This window comes from Lampetra fluviatilis, chromosome 70, assembly GCF_964198595.1.
Source record: "Lampetra fluviatilis chromosome 70, kcLamFluv1.1, whole genome shotgun sequence".
Lineage (NCBI taxonomy): Eukaryota > Metazoa > Chordata > Hyperoartia > Petromyzontiformes > Petromyzontidae > Lampetra > Lampetra fluviatilis.
In genome coordinates this window covers 830,813-853,539 of record NC_136344.1, presented here as the reverse complement: position 1 = coordinate 853,539, position 22,727 = coordinate 830,813, and the positions used below count along the sequence as shown (strand labels likewise).

The 22,727-nt window shown below is 59.8% G+C and overlaps 1 protein-coding gene across 1 annotated transcript in view; it reads right to left on the bottom strand.

Annotated features, from left to right (window-relative positions):
* ZNF407 (zinc finger protein 407) overlaps positions 1 to 22,150 on the bottom strand; it is a 39,399-nt gene extending 17,249 nt beyond the window's left edge. Inside the window, exons 1-15 of the mRNA XM_078883290.1 lie at positions 22,082 to 22,150; positions 17,321 to 17,566; positions 14,219 to 14,524; positions 13,172 to 13,513; positions 12,022 to 13,014; positions 10,903 to 11,826; positions 10,401 to 10,522; positions 10,015 to 10,305; positions 9,799 to 9,928; positions 9,222 to 9,432; positions 8,247 to 8,972; positions 7,651 to 7,739; positions 6,274 to 6,572; positions 5,324 to 5,631; positions 3,845 to 3,959 (exon numbers count right to left, since the gene is read on the bottom strand). Coding sequence (XP_078739416.1) covers positions 3,845 to 3,959; positions 5,324 to 5,631; positions 6,274 to 6,572; positions 7,651 to 7,739; positions 8,247 to 8,972; positions 9,222 to 9,432; positions 9,799 to 9,928; positions 10,015 to 10,305; positions 10,401 to 10,522; positions 10,903 to 11,826; positions 12,022 to 13,014; positions 13,172 to 13,513; positions 14,219 to 14,524; positions 17,321 to 17,566 — 5,102 coding nt within the window. The 5' untranslated portion in view covers positions 22,082 to 22,150. The remainder of the gene's footprint in view (positions 1 to 3,844; positions 3,960 to 5,323; positions 5,632 to 6,273; positions 6,573 to 7,650; positions 7,740 to 8,246; positions 8,973 to 9,221; positions 9,433 to 9,798; positions 9,929 to 10,014; positions 10,306 to 10,400; positions 10,523 to 10,902; positions 11,827 to 12,021; positions 13,015 to 13,171; positions 13,514 to 14,218; positions 14,525 to 17,320; positions 17,567 to 22,081) is intronic.
* Between the last annotated feature and the right edge of the window lie 577 nt (positions 22,151 to 22,727).

Here is a 22,727-nt window from a genome sequence, read left to right as displayed (position 1 = left end):
CACACCACCACCACCACCCACTCACCCACTCACCACCACCACCCCCCCTCACCCCACCCACTCACCCCCACCACCACCCCCCCCCACTCACCCACACACCACCACCCACCCCCACTCACCCACACACCACCACCCCCCCCACACCCACACACCACCACCACCACCCCACTCACCCACCACACCACCCCCACTCACCCACCACACCACCACCCACCCACACCCACTCACCACCACCACCCACCCACTCACCCACTCACCACCACCCCCCCACTCACCCACACACCACCACCACCCCACTCACCCACTCACCACCACCCCCCCACTCACCCACACACCACCACCACCCCACTCACCCACCACACCACCCCCCCCCACTCACCCACTCACCACACCCCCCACCACTCACCACACCACCACCACCCCACTCACCCACACACCACCACCCCCCACTCACCCCTCACCACCACCCCCCACCACCCACACACCACCACCACCCCTCACCCACTCACCACCACCCCCCCACCTCACCACCACCCACCACCCACTCACCCACTCACCACCACCCCCCCACTCACCCCTCACCACCACCCCCCCACTCACCCACACACCACCACCACCCACTCACCCACTCACCACCACCCCCCACTCACCCACTCACCACCACCCCCCACTCACCCACTCACCACCACCCCCCCCCTCACCCACTCACCACCACCCCCCCCACTCACCCTCACACCACCACACCACTCACCACTCACCACCACCCCCACTCACCCACTCACCCACCCACCCCCCCCACTCTCCCACACACCACCACCACCCACTCACCCACTCACCACCACCCCCCACTCACCCACCACCACCACCACCCCCTCACCCACTCACCACCACCCCCCCCACTCACCCCACTCACCCACCACCCCACCCACTCACCCACCACCACCCCCCCACTCACCCACTCACCACCACCCCCCCACTCACCCACACACCACCACCACCCCACTCACCCACCACCACCCCCCCCACTCACCCACTCACCACCACCCCCCCACTCACCCACTCACCACCACCCCCCCACTCACCCACTCACCACCACCCCCCCCACTCACCCACACACCACCACCACCCACTCACCACTCACCACCACCCCCCCACTCACCCACTCACCACCACCCCCCACTCACCCACACACCACCACCACCACCCACTCACCCACTCACCACCACCCCCCCCACTCACCCACACACCACCACCACCACCACCTCCTGTAAAGCGCCTGGAACAGACTGGAGGGGCAAGTGCTGTGAACATACACAGACACACAGACACTCACTCACACTCACTCACACTCACTCACACACACTCACACACTCACACACACTCACACACACACACAGCCACACACACTCACACACAGACACCAACTCACATACAGACACCAACTCACACACAGCCACTCACTCACACACACTCACTCACACACACTCACACTCACACACAGCCACACACACTCACACACAGACACCAACTCACATACAGACACCAACTCACACACAGCCACTCACTCACACACACTCACTCACACACACTCACACTCACACACAGCCACACACACTCACACACAGACACCAACTCACATACAGACACCAACTCACATACAGACACCAACTCACACACAGCCACTCACTCACACACACTCACACTCACTCACACTCACTCACACACTCACACACACTCACACACAGCCACACACACTCACACACAGACACCAACTCACATACAGACACCAACTCACACACAGCCACTCACTCACACACACTCACTCACACAGACACTCACTCACACACACTCACACACACTCACAAACAGACACGCACACACAAAGACAAAGATCCCCCGTATAGCCTTAACAGACTATAGGGGCAAGTGCTGTTAGCGAGCACCTATGAAGGCCGGAACGGTACACGAGGGGTGGTGGCCAGCACCACGCCCGACCGCCACACACACACAGACACTCACACACACTCCCATACACAAACACACACTCCCACACACACACACAGACACTCACACACACACAGACACTCGTACACAGAACCACTCACACACACCCACAACACTCCACACCCACCCACTCACACCACACCACACACACCCACTCCCACACACCACACCCACACCACCTCCCCCCACCCACCCACCCCCCACCACCCCCCCACCCACCCACCACCACCACCCCCCACCACCCCACCCACCACCCCCCACCACCCCCCACCCCACCACCACACCCCCCACCACCACCCCCACCACCACCACCCCACCCACCCACCTCACCACCACACCCACCCACACACCCACCCACCACCCCCCCACCCACCCCACCCCCACCCACTCACCACCACCACCCACCACCCACCACCCACCACCACCACCCCCCCACCCCCCCACACCCACCCCACCCCACCACACCCACCCACCACCCCCACCCACCCACACCACCCACCACCACCCACCCCACCACCCACTCACCCCCCACCCACCACCCACCACCCACCACCACACACCCACCCACCCACCCACTCACCACCACCCCCCCACCACCCACCACCACCACCCCCCACACCCACCCCACTCACCACCACCACCCCCCCCACTCACCCACCCACTCACCCACCCACCTACCACTCACCCCACTCACCACCACCACCACCCCCCCACCCACCCACTCACCACCACCACCCACCCACTCACCCACTCACCCACCCACTCACCCACCACCACCCACCCACTCACCCACTCACCACCCACCCACTCACCCACTCACCACCACCACTCACCCACTCACCACCCACCCACTCACCCACTCACCACCACCACTCACCCACTCACCACCACCACTCACCCACTCACCACCCACCCACTCACCCACTCACCACCCACCCACTCACCCACTCACCACCCACCCACTCACCCACTCACCACCCACCCACTCACCCACTCACCACCACCACTCACACCACCCACCCACTCACCACCACCACCCCCCACTCACCCACTCACCACCACCACCACCACCCACTCACCCACTCACCACCACCACCACCCCCCCACCCACCCACTCACCACCACCACCCACCCACTCACCCACTCACCACCCACCCACTCACCCACTCACCACCCACCCACTCACCCACTCACCACCCCCACCCACTCACCCCACTCACCACCACCACTCACCCACCCACCCACCCACTCACCACCACCCCCCACTCACCACCACCACCACCCCCCCACTCACCCACCCACTCACCACCACCATCCCCCCACTCACCCACCCACTCACCCACCCACCTACTCACTCACCCTCACCACCACCACCACCCCCCCACCCACCCACTCACCACCACCACCCACCCACTCACCCACTCACCACCCACCCCACTCACCCACTCACCACCCACCCACTCACCCACTCACCACCCCACCCACTCACCCACTCACCACCCACCACCACCACTCACCCACCCACCCACCCACTCACCACCACCCCCCCACTCACCCACTCACCACCACCACTCACCCACCCACCCACCCACCCACTCACCACCACCACCCCCCCACTCACCCACTCACCACCACCACTCCCCCACCCACCCACTCACCACCACCACCACCACCACCCACTCACCCACTCACCACCACCACCACCCCCCCCCACCCACCCACTCACCACCACCACCCACCCACTCACCACCCACCCACTCACCCACTCACCACCCACCCACTCACCCACTCACCACCACCCCCCCACTCACCCACTCACCACCACCACCCCCCCACTCACCCGCACAGGTTGCAGCTGTGCTCCTTGAGGCCCAGGTGGCGCTTGATGTGGTTACGAGCGTCGCCCATCTGGGCGCTGGCAAAGCCGCAGATCTTGCACTGGAACGGCTTGGAGCCTGAACCCGCGCACACACAGAGATACACACACACACACAGACACACACAGACACACACAGAGACACACAGACAGACACACAGAGACACTCACACAGACACACACAGAGAGACACACACACAGACACAGACACACACACAGAGACACACACACACACAGACACACACACACACAGACACACACACAGACACACACACACACAGACACACACACACACACACACACAGACACACACACACACACACACAGAGACACACACACACACACAGACACACACACACACACAGACACACACACACACACAGAGACACACATGGGGAGGTGCCCCGCTAGCCTCTCACGCACCGTTCGGGCCAAGTGTGTGACTGTGTGTGTGACTGTGTGTGTGTCTGTCTGTGTGTCTGTCTGTGTGTGTGTGTCTTTTCATCGGTTGCGTAACGCTGTGTGGAAGCTACCTGGTCTGTCGCTCCGCACGAAGCTTCAGGTCTTCTCGGCCACGGTCATTCCCTCCCTTCTCTACGCTTGCGAAACGTGGACCCCCCTAGTGGAGCATCTTCGCGGTTGGAAACATTTAGGCTGGCCTGCCTACGATCCATCCTGGGTTTAACCAGGCTGGATTGTGTGAGGAGCTCACAAGTCCTTGAAAGATCTGGGCAAAGTCCCATCAGTGAGCTCCTCCGGCAGGCAAGGCTGCGTTGGCTGGGTCATGTAGCCCGCATGCCCAGCCACCGCATGCCTAAACAGCTTTTGTTCGGCCGGATCGAGGGGGCTAAACGGGCGCGGCACGGGCTAGAGAAGAGATGGAGTGATGTGGTACAGGAGGACGTGAAGCTGAGTGGACTTGCCGATGACTGGTACCAGCGGTGTCAAGATCGGCCTCAGTGGAGGAGGCTCGTGAAGGACGCTACTGGGCAGTTGGAGGCAGTCGCCCTCCAACAACAACGGAGGGCGGAGGAGCGACGCTCACAACAACGAGCGGAGCGCCGGGTGGCTAAAGCACAGCAAGTTGGCACAGTAGGGGGCACAGGTGGTGCATCAGCCAGTCATCTCGGTCAGTCGACCCGTGGCACCTGGGTCTGCCCCGTGACCTCCTGCCAGCGGGCGTTCGACACTTCACGTGGCCTCAGGGTGCACATGGCCTGGCACAAGCGTCGTGGTGACGTCACCGCCACTTAGTGGCGAATGGCGGTTGTTGTTGTTGTTGTGTGTGTCTGTGTGTGTGTCTGTGTGTGTGTCTGTGTGTGTCTGTGTCTGTGTGTGTCTGTGTCTGTGTGTGTGTCTGTGTGTGTCACCCCCACCCGCTCACCCCCACCCGCTCACCCCCCACCCACTCACCCCACTCACCCCACCCCCCCCCCCACTCACCGGTGTGCGTGCGCAGGTGAGCGATGAAAGCCGGCACCTTCCCCCCACGGAACTCCCTGCCGCAGTGACCGCACGAAGCCGGCCCTCCCCCTCCCCCCCCTCCTCCTGCGACCTGCGACCTTTCGGCCGCGATGACCTCGGCGTCCTCCCGGATGAAGGCCGCCAGGTCGCGACCCGGGGCTTTCTCCTGCCGCTGCCGGCGCCGCTGGTGGCACCGGCGATGGCGGCCGCGGACGTGGGTCAGCAGCTCGGGCAAGCCGGGGCAAGCCAAGCCACAGCGGAAACACTTGTAGCTAGGGGAGGGGGCCCTGGGGGGAGGGAGGGGGGGGGTTGGGGGGGTGGGGGGGAGGGGGGATGGGGGGGAGTGAATTCGATGAGCAAGGTGTTTTATACACCCTGCCAAACCTTACCACACTCACCACACGCCACTCACCACTCACTCACCACTCACTCACCACTCACTCACCACTCACTCACCCCACTCACCCCACTCACCCCACCCCACTCACCAAACCCCACCCCACCCCACTCACCCTACCCCACTCACCCCACCCACCCACCACACTCACCCCACCCACCCACCCAACCCCACTCACCCCACCCACCCCACCCCACTCACCCCACCCACCCACCCACCCACCCCACCCCACCCACCCACCCCACCCCACCCCACTCCACTCCACTCACCAAACCCCACCCCACCCACCCACCCCACTCACCCCACCCACCCCAATCCACCCCCCTCATCCCACCCCACCCCACTCATTCCACCCACCCACCCCACCACACCCCCCTACCCACCCACCCCACCCCACCCACCCCACTCACCCCACCCACCCACCCCCTCAAACCCACACGCCACCCCCCCCACCCACCCCACCCCACTCACCCCACCCCACCCACCCCCTCAAACCCACACGCCACCCCCCCACCCACCCCACTCACCCCACCCCACCCCACCCCCCACCTCCTGCGTGCCGCCGCTCTCCGCCAGCGCTGGCTGCGCCTGTTGGTCCTCTGCGCAGTCGCCGTCCGGCTGCAAGGCCACGTCCCCCTCCTCCTCCTCCTGCTGCTGCTGCTGCTGCTGCTGCTGCTCCTCCTCCTCGTCGCCCACCGCCACCGCCACCTCATCGTCCTCCTCCTCGTGCTGGTGGCGGTGATGGTGGCGGTCACCGTGGGTCGCTCCGTCCCGTGCCGGCACTGCAGCAGCAGCGGCAGCGGCGGTAGCGGCGTGCGAGTAGTTTGCGGCCTGGAGAGAGTGGAGGAGAGGGGAGGGAGGGAGGGAGGGAGGTGAGGAGAGGGAGGGAGGGGAGGGGAGGGGAGGGAGGGGAGGGAGGGAGGAGAGGGAGGGGAGGAGAGGAGAGGGAGGGAGGAAGGGAGGGGAGGGAGGAGAGGGAGGGGAGTTTTGTTTGAACCTGGGTGAGAACTAAAGAGACCAGACACACACCACACACACACACCACACCACACACACACCACACACACACCACATCACACATTACACACACACACACATTACACACACACACATTACACACACACACATTACACACACACACATTACACACACACCACACACACACACATCACACACACATTACACACACACATTACACACACACACATCACACACAGATCACACATTACACACACACACACACCACACACACACACACCACACACACATCACACACCCTACACGACACATCACTTGACACATCACAGACTAATGATCCAATCTCTTCACACCAGCAGCAATCGCTCCAAGCTGACACCACCACCGCCACCACCGCCCACCCACCCGCCACCACCGCCACCACCGCCACCACCGCCACCACCGCCACCACCGCCACGCCACCGGCCACCACCGCCACCACCGCCACCACCGCCACCACCGCAACCACCGCCACCACCGCAACCACCGCCGCCACCGCCACCACCGCCGCCACCGCCGCCACCCGCCGCCATCACCTCCACCACCACCACCATCACCTCCACCACCACCACCATCACCTCCACCACCATCACCTCCACCACCACCATCATCACCTCCACCACCGCCCACCACCATCATCTCCACCACCATCACCACCACCACCACCACCTCCACCACCACCACCTCCTCGACCACCTCCACCTCCACCACCACCACCACCTCCACCACCACCACCCACCACCATCACCTCCACCACCATCACCTCCACCACCATCACCTCCACCACCGCCACCACCACCTCCACCACCTCCACCATCACCTCCACCATCACCTCCACTACCTCACCCCGCTCACCACCACCATCACCTCCACCACCACCACCACCGCTCACCAGTACGAGTTCCGGCAGGAAGCCGCGCCCGGCACCGGCGAGGAGTGGCTCAGCCTCACCACGCTGGCGTCGCGGTCCGCATCGCCCGTCTGGCAAACAAACAACAACCACCAACAACCACCACCACCAACAACAATAAACATTCACTGCTAAAAATTGTAGTCCCCCGCTGCCCCCCCCCCACCCACTGCCCCCCACCCACTACCCCCCCCACCCACTGCCCCCCCCACCCACTGCCCCCCCCACCCACTACCCCCCCCACCCACTACCCCCCCCACCCACTGCCCCCCCCCACCCACTGCCCCCCCCACCCACTGCCCCCCCAACCGCCCCCCCCACCCACTGCCCCCCCCACCCACTGCCCCCCAACCGCCCCCCCCACCCACTGCCCCCCCACCCACTGCCCCCCCCCACTGCCCCCCCAACCGCCCCCCCACCCACTGCCCCCACTCCCCTCCACCGCCCCCCCCTCCCCTCCACCGCCCCCCTCCCCCCCCCACCTCCCCCCTCCCCACCCCCACTACCCCCCCTCCCCCCACCCACTACCCCACTACCCCCCCCCCCACTACTCCCCCCCCACCCCCCCCTCTCCGTACCATTCCTACGGCCACCGTGGGTGCAGCGAGGGGCCGGCTGCCCAGCGGCCTCCGCGCTGCCCCTGGGCCTCCTCACTCGCACAATCGTCGCGTCAAACTCCGGCTCCGCAGACCCTCCCCCTCCGCCCTGGGCCCCTCCGCCGTGGGCCCCTCCGCCGTGGGCCCCTCCGCCGTGGGCCCCTCCGCCGTGGGCCCCTCCGCCGTGGGCCCCTCCGCCGTGGGCCCCTCCGCCGTGGGCCCCCTCCGCCATGGGCCCCTCCTCCTCCGTGGGCCCCTCCGCCCTGGCCCCTCCGTCGTGGGCCCCTCCTCCGCCGTGGGCCGTCCGTGCCGCGGAGATCAGAGCCTCGACCTCCGCCTCCGCCGGCTGGTCCGGAACGCCGCCGGTCGCCGCGGTTACGGAGGTCGCCGCGGTTACGGCGGTCGCCGCGGTTACGTGTCCACCACCATCACCCTCCATAGCGGCCTCTTGTGCCTGCCCACCATGAATCTCCGCCACAGCCGCATAACCACCATCACCACCATCACCACCATCACCACCATCACCACCATCACCACCGCCATCACCGCCGCCACCGCCACCATCGCCACCATCACCGCCACCATCGCCAGGCGGGTTCCACTCCAAGACAACCGTCCCGCACATCGCCCCCTCCTCCATCGTCACAGCGGTCTCCTCCACTCCCACCACCTCGCCCACTGCCTCTCCACCACCACCTCCACCACCACCTCCACCACCACCTCCACCACCACCTCCACCACAACCTCCACCACCACCACCACCACCACCTCCACCACCACCACCGTCATCCTCGGTCGTCGCCGCCGTCACCACCACCACCACCTCGCCCTGCTGCTCCTGCTGCCGCTCCACCTCCTCCTCCATCATCACCACCACCACCTCCTCCCCCTCCTCCTCCATCTCCTCCTCCACCACCACCACCACCTCCTCCTCCTCCACGTCTCCCGGCGCCGGGCGGCCCACCATGGTGTCGCACAGCGCCTGCAGGAGGTCTCCCCCGACCTCGTGAACCCTGGCGACGATCACCGTCTGCTCCACCTCCTCCTCCACCTCGCCATCGACCGGGGCCGCCCCCCCGGGTCGTGCGGCCGCCTCCCCCACGCTCAGCGCCCGGCAGAGGCTCGCCAGGACGTCGGCGCAGCCTCCCGCCTCCTCGGCGATCGATGTCTCGCCGGCGGCGGCAACGGAATCCGCGGATGGTGCAGCAGCGGCGCGGGTAGAATCAGCGGCGGCATCGGCAGAATCGGCAACGGTAGAATAGGCGGGGGGCGGACGAGGCGGTGACGACGATGACGACGACGCTGCAGCCGGCATCCGCTCCGTCTCCTCCACGCCGGGGTCACCGGCGCCGCCGGGCAAAGTCTCCGCCGCGCCAATCAGGACCACGGCTCCACCCACCGGAGACTCCTCCACCGTCTCCTCCGCACCACCACCACCACCACCACGATCTCCCACCACCACCGCCTGCTGCTTCCGCTGCTCCTGCTGCTGCAGCAGCAGCAGCAGGGCGCGGCTGCGCGTGCGGTGCTTGACGGTGGCGGCGTGCCGCGCCATCTCGGCGCGCGTCAGCGCCCGGTAGCCGCACGCCGTGCACTCAAACTCAAAGTCTCCGCGGTGCTTGCGCCGGGCGTGCGCCTCTAGCGCCTGCGCCGTCGACACCGCCCTGGGGCAGGCCCGGCAGCGGAACGTCGGGCCTCCCGCCCCGGCGGGAGCCTCGGTCGCCGCCGCCCGTAGCTCCTCCGGGCCGACCCCCCTTCGACCGTCCCGGCGGCCTCCACCACGACCGGGCCGCCCCCCTCCGCCTCGCCGGCGGCGACGACGACGCCACCGACGGCACCGACGGCGAGGTCCTCCGCCGCCCGTCGCTTGTGCTTCCAGGTGGCGCAGTGCCGGTCCATGTCGCCCTTGGTCACCGTGTAGTAGTGGCACGCGCGGCACAGGTAGCTGTACTGGCGCCGGTGGCGGCGCCGCACGTGCACCGCCAGGTTGGTGCACGTGGCCGCCACGTAGCCGCAGTCGGGGCACTCGCGCGACCGCTTCCTGTCGCGGCCGCCCCCTTGCGACGCTTCGGCGTTTCGCCGGCGCCGTTTGCCGGTTGTTGTTGTGGTTGTTGTGGTTGTTGTTGTTGTTCCGGCGGTGGCGGTGGCGGCGGCTGCATTGTAGCGATGGGAGTTGCCGCCGCGATGGCGGCGGTCGCCGGCTCCGAGCAGCGCTGCCTCTTGGCGCGGCCGGTGCCGGTGCCGGTGCCGTGCCGCAGCTGTTGTGGTCGCGGTGTGGCGGCGACGGGAACCCCCATCACGTCGGATTCCTCGCCGCGCCCTCTCTTACGACAGCCGCCGGCACCACCGCCGCCGGCACCACCGCCGGCACCACCACCGGCACCGCTCGCTGGCGGTTGCTGCCGCCGCGGCCTTTTAGCGCGGCTGCCCCCCCCGTCCCGGGCTCCTCCGACCCTCGGCCTCCGACCCCTGACCCCGCCGCCGGGCAGCCAGGTCTCCGAATCGTCGCCGAAATCCTCCTCCTCCTCCTCCTCCTCTTCGTCGGCGTCGTCGTCGTCGTCGTCGGCGTCGTCCGATTGCGAGGCGGTCGGCATCTCTGCCGGTTTGGCCGGGGATGTGGTTCGGTTGCTGCTACCACCGAAACCACCACGGGCAACACCGTCGCCGCTAGCAACACCGCCACTAGCAACGGCTTCACTAGCAACGGCTTCACTAGCAACACCTCCACTAGCAACACCTCCGCTAGCAACGCCTCCGCTAGCAACGGCTTCACTAGCAACGCCTCCGCTAGCAACGCCTTCACTAGCAACGCCTCCGCTAGCAACGCCTCCGCTAGCAACGCCTTCACTAGCAACGGCTTCACTAGCAACGGCTTCACTAGCAACGGCTTCACTAGCAACGGCTTCACTAGCAACGCCTCCGCTAGCAACGCCTCCGCTAGCAACGCCTCCGCTAGCAACGCCTTCACTAGCAACGGCTTCACTAGCAACGGCTTCACTAGCAACGTCATCACTAGCAACGGCTTCACTAGCAACGCCTTCACTAGCAACGGCTTCACTAGCAACTCCTTCACTAGCAACGGCTTCACTAGCAACGGCTTCACTAGCAACGGCTTCACTAGCAACGGCTTCACTAGCAACGGCTTCACTAGCAACGCCTTCACTAGCAACGGCTTCACTAGCAACGCCTTCACTAGCAACGGCTTCACTAGCAACTCCTTCACTAGCAACGGCTTCACTAGCAACGGCTTCACTAGCAACGGCTTCACTAGCAACGCCTTCACTAGCAACGCCTTCACTAGCAACGCCTCCGCTAGCAACGGCTTCACTAGCAACGGCTTCACTAGCAACGGCTTCACTAGCAACGCCTTCACTAGCAACGCCTCCGCTAGCAACGGCTTCCCTAGCAACGGCTTCACTAGCAACGGCTTCACTAGCAACGCCTTCACTAGCAACGCCTTCCCTAGCAACTCCTTCACTAGCAACGCCTTCACTAGCAACGCCTTCACTAGCAACGCCTTCACTAGCAACACCTCCAGTTGCAACACCTCCACTAGCAACGCCTCCGCTATCAACACCTCCGCTGGCAACACCTCCGCTGGCAACACCTCCAGTTGCAACACCTCCAGTTGCAACACCTCCAGTTGCAACACCTCCAGTTGCAACACCTCCAGTTGCAACACCTCCGCTCGCAACACCTCCACTAGCAACGCCGTCACTAGCAACGCCTTCACTAGCAACGCCTCCGCTAGCAACACCTCCAGTTGCAACACCGTCACTAGCAACGCCTCCGCTAGCAACGCCTCCAGTTGCAACACCTCCACTAGCAACACCTCCACTAGCAACGCCTCGAGTTGCAACACCGTCACTAGCAACACCTCCAGTTGCAACACCTCCGCTTGCAACACCTCCACTAGCAACACCTCCCCTAGCAACGCCTCCAGTTGCAACACCTCCGCTAGCAACGCCTCCAGTTGCAACACCTCCGCTAGCAACGCCTCCGCTAGCAACACCTCCAGTTGCAACACCTCCACTAGCAACTCCGTCACTAGCAACACCTCCGCTAGCAACACCTCCGCTTGCAACGCCTTCACTAGCAACACCTCCGCTAGCAACACCTCCGCTAGCAACTCCGTCACTAGCAACACCTCCGCTAGAAACACCTCCGCTAGCAACTCCGTCACTAGCAACACCGTCACTAGCAACACCTCCGCTAGCAACACCTCCGCTTGCAACGCCTTCACTAGCAACACCTCCGCTAGCAACACCTCCGCTAGCAACTCCGTCACTAGCAACACCGTCCCTAGCAACACCGTCACTAGCAACACCTCCGCTAGCAACACCTCCGCTTGCAACGCCTTCACTAGCAACACCTCCGCTAGCAACACCTCCGCTAGCAACTCCGTCACTAGCAACACCGTCACTAGCAACACCGTCACTAGCAACACCTCCGCTAGCAACACCTCCGCTTGCAACGCCTTCACTAGCAACACCTCCGCTAGCAACTCCGTCACTAGCAACACCGTCACTAGCAACACCGCCACGGCCACCACCGGCTTCGTCCGCTCCGTCTCCCCGGCACTCCGATCCCTCGCCGGCCAGCGTCCCACACGGCCAAATCGGCGCCACGTCCACTCGTCCACAAAGCCCCTCGCCTCCTCCTCCTCTACCTCCTCGTCCACCTCCTCTAAACGTCCTCCCTGGGCCTCTGTCGCCACCACCACCACCTCCTCGTCCACCACCTCGTCCACCTACACGACCTCCCCCTCGTCGTCCACCTCCTCCAAACGTCCTCATTGGGCCTCCGTCACCACCACCTCCACCACGACCAACTCCAAAAGTCCTCACTGGGCCTCCGTCACCACCACCTCCACCACCGCCACCACGACCAACTCCAAAGGTCCTCACTGGGCCTCCGTCACCACCACCTCCACCACGACCAACTCCAAAGGTTCTCATTGGGCCTCCGTCCTCACCACCGCCGCCACCGCCACCACGACCAACGCCAAAGGTCCTCATTGGGCCTCCATCCTCACCACCACCACCGCCGCCTCCGGCAGGAGCTGCCGGCCTGAGCGGCGGGCGCCCCCTCCGCCTTGCCGTCGGCTCTCCGACGCCCCGGCACGGCCGTTTGGCGCAGTCCTGGCCGCCGGCGGCCGCCGCTCCTTCCCCCCGCCGGTGACGCTCGCCGCCGCCGCCGCAGCAGAAGCAGGAGCCCCTGGCTGCCGCACCGGTCCTCTCGCGCCGGTCCTGGAGGCGCACCGACGTCCGGCTTGCCGTGGCGGCCGTGGCGGTGATGGCGGCGGTGGGAGGAGGAGGGGCGGCACCGGGAAACCGTCGCTTGCGGCCGCGAGTCTTGGGACCGCTCTGCTCCTTCTGCTGCTTGGCCTCCACCTCCTCCACCTCCTTCTGCTGCTTGGCCTCCAGCTCCTCCTCCTCCACCTCCTTCTCCACCTCCTTCTCCACCTTCTCCTCCACCTTCTCCTTCTCCACCTCCTTCTCCACCTCCTTCTGCTGCTTGGCCTCCACCTCCTCTGCCTCCTTCTCCTCCACCAGCTTCTTCTCCTCCACCTCCTTTTCCTCCTCCGTCTCCACCACCTCCTCCTCCACCTCCTCCACCACCTCCTTCTCCACCTCTTCAACTTCTTTCTCCACCTCCTCCACCTCCTCCACCACCAGCTCCTCCTCCACCTCCTCCTCCACCTCCTCCTCCACCTCCTTCACCTCCTCCTCCACCTCCTTCACCTCCACCTTCTCCTCCACCTCCTCCACCTCCTTCTCCACCTCCACCTCCTCCACCTCTTCAACTTCCTTCTCCACCTCCTTCTCCACCACCAGCTCCTCCTCCACTACCTCCTCCACCTCCACCAGCTCCTTCTCCTCCACCAGCTCCACCACCTTCTCCACCTCCATCTCCTTCTCCTCCACCTCCTCCATCTCCTCCTCCATCTCCACCTCCTCCACCTCTGTCTCCTCCACCTCCACCACCACCTCCTCCTCACCGACGGCCCCAACCCAGACCACCGCACCGCGGGCCTCTGCCGCACCCGTCTCCCGGAAGCTCACGGCCCCGCGGCCGACGGCGCGGCCCGTCACCTCGCTCCGGCTAGTCCAGGGGCCTATCGACTGCCGGCTCACGGCGCCGGCACCACCGCCGGCACCACCGTCGTCGGCTTCTGTCGGAATCGACGCCGACGGATCTGTTGCTGGCGGCCGCTGCGATTGCTGGGGGGGCACGGTGAAGGCAGCGGCGCAGGTGGCCTGCCAGAGGAGGTGGGGAGGGGGAATCATCATCATCATCATCACGGTGGCTAGGAGATGTTAACTACCTCACCTGGTCTGCAGGAGGTTGTGGGCTCGATGCTGACCCTGACGATGCCTGCTGCTTCTGCTGTATATTTGGAGTCTGCGTCTCTCTCTCATCATCATCATCACGGTGGCTAGGAGATGTTAACTACCTCGCCTGGTATACAGGAGGTCGTGGGTTCAATCCTGACCCTGACAACCCCTGCTGCTGCATATTTGAAGTCTGCGTCTCTCTCTCATCATCATCATCACGGTGGCTAGGAGGTGTTAACTACCTCGCCTGGTATACAGGAGGTCGTGGGTTCGATCCCTGACGATGCCTGCTGCTGCTGTATATTTGGAGTCTGCGTCTCTCTCTCATCATCACGGTGGCTAGGAGATGTTAACTACCTCACCTGGTATACAGGAGGTCGTGGGTTCAATCCTGACCCTGACAACCCCTGCTGCTGCATATTTGAAGTCTGCGTCTCTCTCTCATCATCATCATCACGGTGGCTAGGAGGTGTTAACTACCTCGGCTGGTCTGCAGGAGGTTGTGGGTTCGATCCCGACCCTGACAATGCCTGCTGCTTCTGCTGTATATTTGGAGTCTGCGTCTCTCTCTCATCATCATCATCACGGTGGCTAGGAGGTGTTAACTACCTCGGCTGGTCTGCAGGAGGTTGTGGGTTCGATCCCAACCCTGACGATGCCTGCTGCTTCTGCTGCATATTTGGATTCTACGTCTCTCTCTCATCATCATCACGGTGGCTAGGAGATGTTAACTACCTCGCCTGGTATACATGATGTCGTGGGTTCGATCCCGACCCTGACGATGCCTGCTGCTGTATATCTGGAATCTGCGTCTCTCTCTCATCATCAGGGTGGCTAGGAGATGTTGACTACCTCGCATGGTATACAGGAGGTCGTAGGCTCAATCCTGACACTGACGATGCCTGCTGCTGCTGTATAATCTGGAGTCTGCGTCTCTCTCTCATAATCATCATCACGGTGGCTAGGAGATGTTAACTACCTCGCCTGGTACGCAATAGGTCGTGGGTTCAATCCTGACCCTGATAACCCCTGCTGCTGGATATTTGGAGTCTGCGTCTCTCTCTCATCATCATCATCACGGTGGCTAGGAGATGTTGACTACCTCGCCTGGTACGCAGGAGGTCGTGGGTCTCTCTCTCATCATCATCATGGTGGCTAGGAGGTGTTAACTACCTCGGCTGGTCTGCAGGAGGTCGTGGGTTCCATCCTGACCCTGACGATGCCTGCTACTTCTACTGTATATTTGGAGTCTGCGTCTCTCTCTCATCATCATCATCACGGTGGCTAGGAGTCTCTCTCTCATCATCATCATCACGGTGGCTAGATGTTGACTACCTCGCCTGGTATACAGGAGGTCGTGGGTTCGATCCCGACCCCGACGATGCCTGCTGCTGTATATCTCCGGTTGCTCCGGTCTTTCCCTCCACATTTAGAATCAACATCACACGTTCAGGGCGACAGATCTCAGTGGGGCCTTGCCTGCTAAAACAAACATTACCTTGACAGTACCGCCAACAAAAGAAAGATTCCCATGGACACGAGTGCTCTCTGTTCACCGATGTGACCATCGCTCCCCGTACGTGCGTCTGTTGAAGTTCTTTCAGCACCGCAAGTAGCCAACTGTGTGGGTTGTGTGTCTGCGAGTGTCTGAGTGTGTGTGTGTGTGTCTGCGAGTGTCTGAGTGCCGATGACCGGTACCAGCGGTGTCAAGATCGGCCTCTGTGGAGGAGGCTCGAAAGGACGCTACTGGGCAGTTGGAGGCAGTCGTCCTCCAACAACAATGGAGGGCGGAGGAGCGACGCTCACAACAACGAGCGGAGCGCCGGGTGGCTAAAGCACAGCAAGTTGGCACAGCAGGGGGCACAGGTGGTGCATCAGCCAGTCATCTCGGTCATCTCGGTCAGTCGACCCATGGCACTTGCAGGGTCTGCCCCGTGACCTCCTGCCAGCAGGCGTTCGACACTTCACGTGGCCTCAAGGTGCACATGGCCTGGCACAAGTGTCGTGGTGACGTCACCGCCACTTAGTGGCGAATGACGGTTGTTGTTGTTGTGTCTGAGTGTGTGTGTCTGTGAGTGCCTGAGTGTGTATAGTGTAGTGTATCGTGTAGTGTAAAGTGTAGTGTATAGTGCATTGTATAGCAGTGGAGTGTATAGTGGAGTGTATAGTAAAGTGTATAGTGTATTGTATAGCAGTGTAGTGTGTAGTGTAGTGTATAGTAGAGTGTATAGTGTAATGTATAGTAGTGTTGTGTATAGTGTAGTGTATAGTGTAGTGTATAGTGTAGTGTAAAGTGTAGTGTATAGTGTAGTGTAGTGTATAGTGTAGTGTATAGTGTAGTGTATAGTGTAGTGTATTGTATAGCAGTGGAGTGTATAGTGTAGTGTATAGTGTAGTGTATAGTATATAGTGTAGTGTATAGTGCAGTGTATAATGTAGTGTATAGTAGTGTAGTGTATAGTGTAGTGTCTAGTGTAGTGTATAGTGTAGTGTATAGTGTGGTGTATAGTGTGGTGTATAGTATATAGTGTAGTGTATAGTGTGGTGTATAGTATATAGTAGTGTAGTGTATTGTGTAGTGTATAGTGTAGTGTATAGTGCAGTGTAAAAAGCATCTGAAAGCATGCGCAATGCCCGCGACCGCCGTTGTTGCGACCGCGGCTCGGCGCACGATCGCTGCCGTTGCCCGGGGGGGCGGTGAGATGACGCGAGTCTCACCGGGGCTACCGGCGCGCTCTCCTGATGAGCGCCACACTCCGTCCGGCAATGCCGGATGTAGCGGTCGAGGCCGGGGATCGTCACTTGACATTTGAGACAACGGTGGATATCTTCACCACCGCCACCATCACCAGGGCGACCGCCACCATCACCAGTGCTGCCACCGCCACAACCAGCGCCAGCACCGCCGCCACCACCAGCAGCGCCACTAGCATCTTCGTAGTCCATCGCGCTAGCGGGGTCCATCTGCAAACGACGGATCACCATACACACGTAGTCATGGTGGTGATCGGAGGTGCGGGTCTGTGGGTCTCTTTGGGAGTCTATGAGTCTCTGTGCGACGAGTCTGTGGGTCTCTGTGTGGGGAGTCTATGGGTCTCTGTGTGATGAGTCTGTGGGTCTCTGTGTGGCGAGTCTGTGGGTCTCTTTGTGAGTCTATGAGTCTCTGTGCGACGAGTCTGTGGGTCTCTGTGTGGGGAGTCTATGGGTCTCTGTGTGATGAGTCTGTGGGTCTCTGTGCGACGAGTCTGCGGGTCTCTTTGTGAGTCTATGAGTCTCTGTGTGGCAAGTCTGTGGGTCTCTTTGTGAGTCTATGAGTCTCTGTGCGACGAGTGTGTGGGTCTCTTTCTGGTTCTACGAGTCTCTGTGCGACGAGTCTGTGGGTTTCTTTGTGAATCTATGAGTCTCTGTGTGACGAGTCTGTGGGTCTCTTTGTGAGTCTGAGTCTCTGTGTGACGAGTCTGTGGGTCTCTGTGTGGTGAGTCTGTGGGTCTCTGTGTGGCGAGTCTGTGGGTCTCTGTGTGGTGAGTCTATGGGTCTCTGTGTGATGAGTCTGTGGGTCTCTTTGTGAATCTATGAGTCTCTGTGCAACGAGTCTGTGGGTCTTTTGTGAGTCTGAGTCTCTGTGTGACGAGTCTGTGGGTCTCTTTGGGAGTCTGTGGGTCTCTGTGTGACGAGTCTATGGGTCTCTGTGTGGTGAGTCGATGGGGCTCTGTGTATCTATGAGTGTCTCTGTGTGTCTATGAGTCTCTGTGCGAGTCTCTGAGTTAATTCGTATCTGTAAGTCTGTGTCTATGAGTGTCTGTGTTAGTGTATGGGCCTCTGTGTGTCCGAGTTTCGGTGATTCTCTGTCTCTCTGCGAGGCTCTATGAAGTCTCTGTGTCTCTACAAGTCTGTGTGTCTATGAGTCTATGTGTGCATCTCTGTGGGTATCTGTGTGTCTATGAGTCTCTGTGTGGTGCCCAGCCACCGCATGCCTAAACAGCTTTTGTTCGGCCGGATCGAGGGGGCTAAACGGGCGCGGCACGGGCTAGAGAAGAGATGGAGTGATGTGGTACAGGAGGACGTGGAGCTGAGTGGACTTGCCGATGACTGGTACCAGCGGTGTCAAGATCGGCCTCAGTGGAGGAGGCTCGTGAAGGACGCTACTGGGCAGTTGGAGGCAGTCGCCCTCCAACAACAACGGAGGGCGGAGGAGCGACGCTCACAACAACGAGCGGAGCGCCGGGTGGCTAAAGCACAGCAAGTTGGCACAGTAGGGGGCACAGGTGGTGCATCAGCCAGTCATCTCGGTCATCTCGGTCAGTCGACCCGTGGCACCTGGGTCTGCCCCGTGACCTCCTGTCAGCGGGCGTTCGACACTTCACGTGGCCTCAGGGTGCACATGGCCTGGCACAAGCGTCGTGGTGACGTCACCGCCACTTAGTGGCGAATGACGGTTGTTGTTGTTGTTGTGTGGTGTGTCTGTGCTTCTCTGTGGGTATCTGTGTGTCTATGAGTCTCTGTGTGGTAAGTCTATGTGTGTCTCTATGGGTATCTGTGTGTCTCTGTGTGGTGTGTCTGTGTGTCTCTATGGGTATCTATGGGTATCTGTGTCTGAGTCTCTGTGTGTGTGTCTGTGTCTCTATGGGTATCTGTGTGTCTGTCTCTATGGGTATCTGTGTGTCTCTGTGTGGTGTGTCTGTGTGTCTCTATGGGTATCTATGGGTATCTGTGTCTGAGTCTCTGTGTGTGTGTCTGTGTCTCTATGGGTATCTGTGTGTCTGTCTCTATGGGTATCTGTGTGTCTATGAGTCTGTGTGTGTCTCTATGAGTCTCTGTGTGTGTCTATGTGTGTCTCTGTGGGTATCTGTGTGAGTTTCTGTGTCTCTATGGGTATCTGTGTGTCTGTCTCTATGGGTATCTGTGTGTCTCTGTGTGGTGTGTCTGTGTGTCTCTATGGGTATCTATGGGTATCTGTGTCTGAGTCTCTGTGTGTGTGTCTGTGTCTCTATGGGTATCTGTGTGTCTGTCTCTATGGGTATCTGTGTGTCTATGAGTCTGTGTGTGTCTCTGTGTATCTTCGAGTCTATGAGTCTCTGTGTGTCTCTATGAGTCTCTGTGTGTGTCTATGTGTGTCTCTGTGGGTATCTGTGTGAGTTTCTGTGTCTCTATGGGTATCTGTGTGTCTGAATGAGTCTGTGTGGTGTGTCTATGTGTGTCTCTATGGGTATCTATGGTTATATGTGTCTATGAGTCTCTGTGTGGTGAGTCTCTGTGTGTCTCTATGAGTCTCTGTGTCTCTGCGAGTATCTGTGTGTCTATGAGTCTGTGTGTGTCTGTGTGGTGTGTCTATGTGTGTCTCTATGGGTATCTGTGTGTCTATGAGTCTGTGTGTGTCTGTGTGGTCTCTGTGTGTCTCTATGGGTATCTGTGTGTCTACGAGTCTGTGTGGTGTGTCTATGTGTGTCTCTATGGGTATCTGTGTGAGTCTCTGTGTCTCTATGGGTATCTGTGTGTCTATGAGTCTGTGTGTGTCTCTATGGGTATCTGTGTGAGTCTCTGTGTCTCTATGGGTATCTGTGTGTCTATGAGTCTATGTGTCTCTGTGTGGTGTGTCTATGTGTGTCTCTATGGGTATCTATGGTTATATGTGTCTATGAGTCTCTGTGTGGTGAGTCTCTGTGTGTCTCTATGAGTCTCTGTGTCTCTGCGAGTATCTGTGTGTCTATGAGTCTGTGTGTGTCTGTGTGGTGTGTCTATGTGTGTCTCTATGGGTATCTGTGTGTCTATGAGTCTGTGTGTGTCTGTGTGGTCTGTGTGTCTCTATGGGTATCTGTGTGAGTCTCTGTGTCTCTATGGGTATCTGTGTGTCTATGAGTCTATGTGTCTCTGTGTGGTGTGTCTATGTGTGTCTCTATGGGTATCTATGGGTATCTGTGTGTCTATGAGTCTCTGTGTGTCTGTGTATCTGAATGAGTCTGTGTGGTGTGTCTGAGTTTGTGTCTCTATGGGTATCTATGGGTATCTGTGTGTCTATGAGTCTCTGTGTGTCTGTGTATCTGAATGAGTCTGTGTGGTGTGTCTGAGTTTGTGTCTCTATGGGTATCTGTGTGTCTATGAGTCTCTGTGTGTCTGTGTATCTGAATGAGTCTGTGTGGTGTGTCTGAGTTTGTGTCTCTGTGCGAGTCGAGGGCATTCATCCAGCAGCGGATCGACCACGGCCGATTATAGCTCTGCGCGACTGTCAGTTTTACAACAATAACAAAAAGCAAAAATATCGTGCAGTAGATGTTTTTAACTTCGCAATAACAAAGCAATCAATCCAATTGCTTTGCACATTTTCAATTATTTTAAATGTATACACTTAGGTTTTTCTATTATTTTTATTTTTTATTTAAAACAATTTTACCTACGTGACTTTACCGATAAAAACCTAGGAGTATGAATCCTTGCAGTCACGAAAGCTTTAAATCTAGAATTATAAAAAAAAATTGTAGTAGGTTTTTACCCTTTAAACTGGTACAAAACTGACACCTTTATACAAGGCATCATGTTTGCAATAAGCACAACACAAGCAGTCAAATGCAAACAAAAATAAACAACTCTGATAATGATAATAATATGCACTGTACCAGTTTAAAGGGTAAAAACCTACTAGTATATTTTGCCACTGGTAAAGGAGATGTCTCATAGTGTTACAAATTTTGATTTAAAGCTTTCGTGACTGCAGGGATTCATCTTCTTGGATCTTTCGGTAAAGTCACGTAGAAGGAAAATAATACAAATAAAAACATAAAAGAATTCTCACGACGTTTCGGCTACCTGAGGACGGCTGCTTGCGTCGTAGCCGAAACGTCGTGAGAATTATTTTATTGTTTAATTTTTGTTATTAAAAATTTGACGGATTCGGGCCTAGGTCACCACCAACGCCTACGGCATTTCCTGAATGCGTGTGCCGCGTGTGTAGGGAGCTGGGCGGGGAGAGCCGGAGGCCTTGAGGCCTAAGGTCGTGGGGCGGGTGGGGGAGCATCTCCCCTCATCGATTTTTTTTAGTTATTTTAACGTCAAATTTATTGATGTCAAAACGACAAAGCGGCGTTGTGTTGTCGTTAACGTCGCGACGGGCGACTGATTAAGCCTCGACAATATTTTAATTATAAACTTTTTAATTTATTTTGGCGCGACCGCCACATTCATCACCCCCATAGACAGACCCTGGATCAACCCCCCTTCCCCCCCTCAAAAACGCGATTTTTTAATTCCGTTGCGGTCACAAAAGCCCCTCACGCGGCTTGCCGTAGCCTTAGCTCGAAATTATAAATAAGCGAATTGTGGGGGGGGGGAGGTTGGCGCTTAAACAAACGACCAATTATCGAATTGTAAAGGCGTTGAGGGATTATTCCTCATCGTTATCAACCACACACGTCCCCCCCTGACTTGTATTCTATGCGCAACGAACGTTTTAAAGATAAGCGAAACAATAAAAACATTAAAACTTACAATGTTGTCAGGGGTGGCGGTTGGTGGGGGGGTAATTCGCGATCGCCTTTTGGCTCCTCGTGTCGCCTTCCGTAGCTTTCCCCGTGCGGTGGGGGGAGGTGCCCCCGCGCGCTTCCCTCCTTTTGATTGGTTGAGCTGGATGGTCGCCCCTCCCCCCCTCCATCCTATTCTCATCCCTGATTGGTTGAATTGGAGTCCCCCCCTACCCCCTCCCTCTGTTTCTTCTCTGATTGGTTGAGGTGAGCCCCCCCCCCCACTATCCCCCTCAACCCCCCACTGTTCCCTTCCCTGATTGGCTGAGGTTAAGGCCCCCCCCCCACAACCCCCTCCATTCTACCCACCGTTTCTTTCCCCTGATTGGTTGAGCTGAAGGCCCCCCCCCCCCCCACCTTGACCTGTTCCCTTATCTGATTGGTTGAATTGAAGGGTCCCCACAATCCCCCACCCCGTGTTCTCTTCCCTGATTGGTTGAGTTGAAGCCCCCCCCCCACTACCCCCTCCGTTCCCTTCCCTGATTGGTCGAGTAAGGCAGGACTACCGCTATGCATAGTAACAAATGTAACGCTAGCGTTATCAATGTGCTCGAATTCCCCAGTACGTATAAGCGCCTCGGCTGAAATCCTCGCGTTTGATTGGCCCGCTTGTG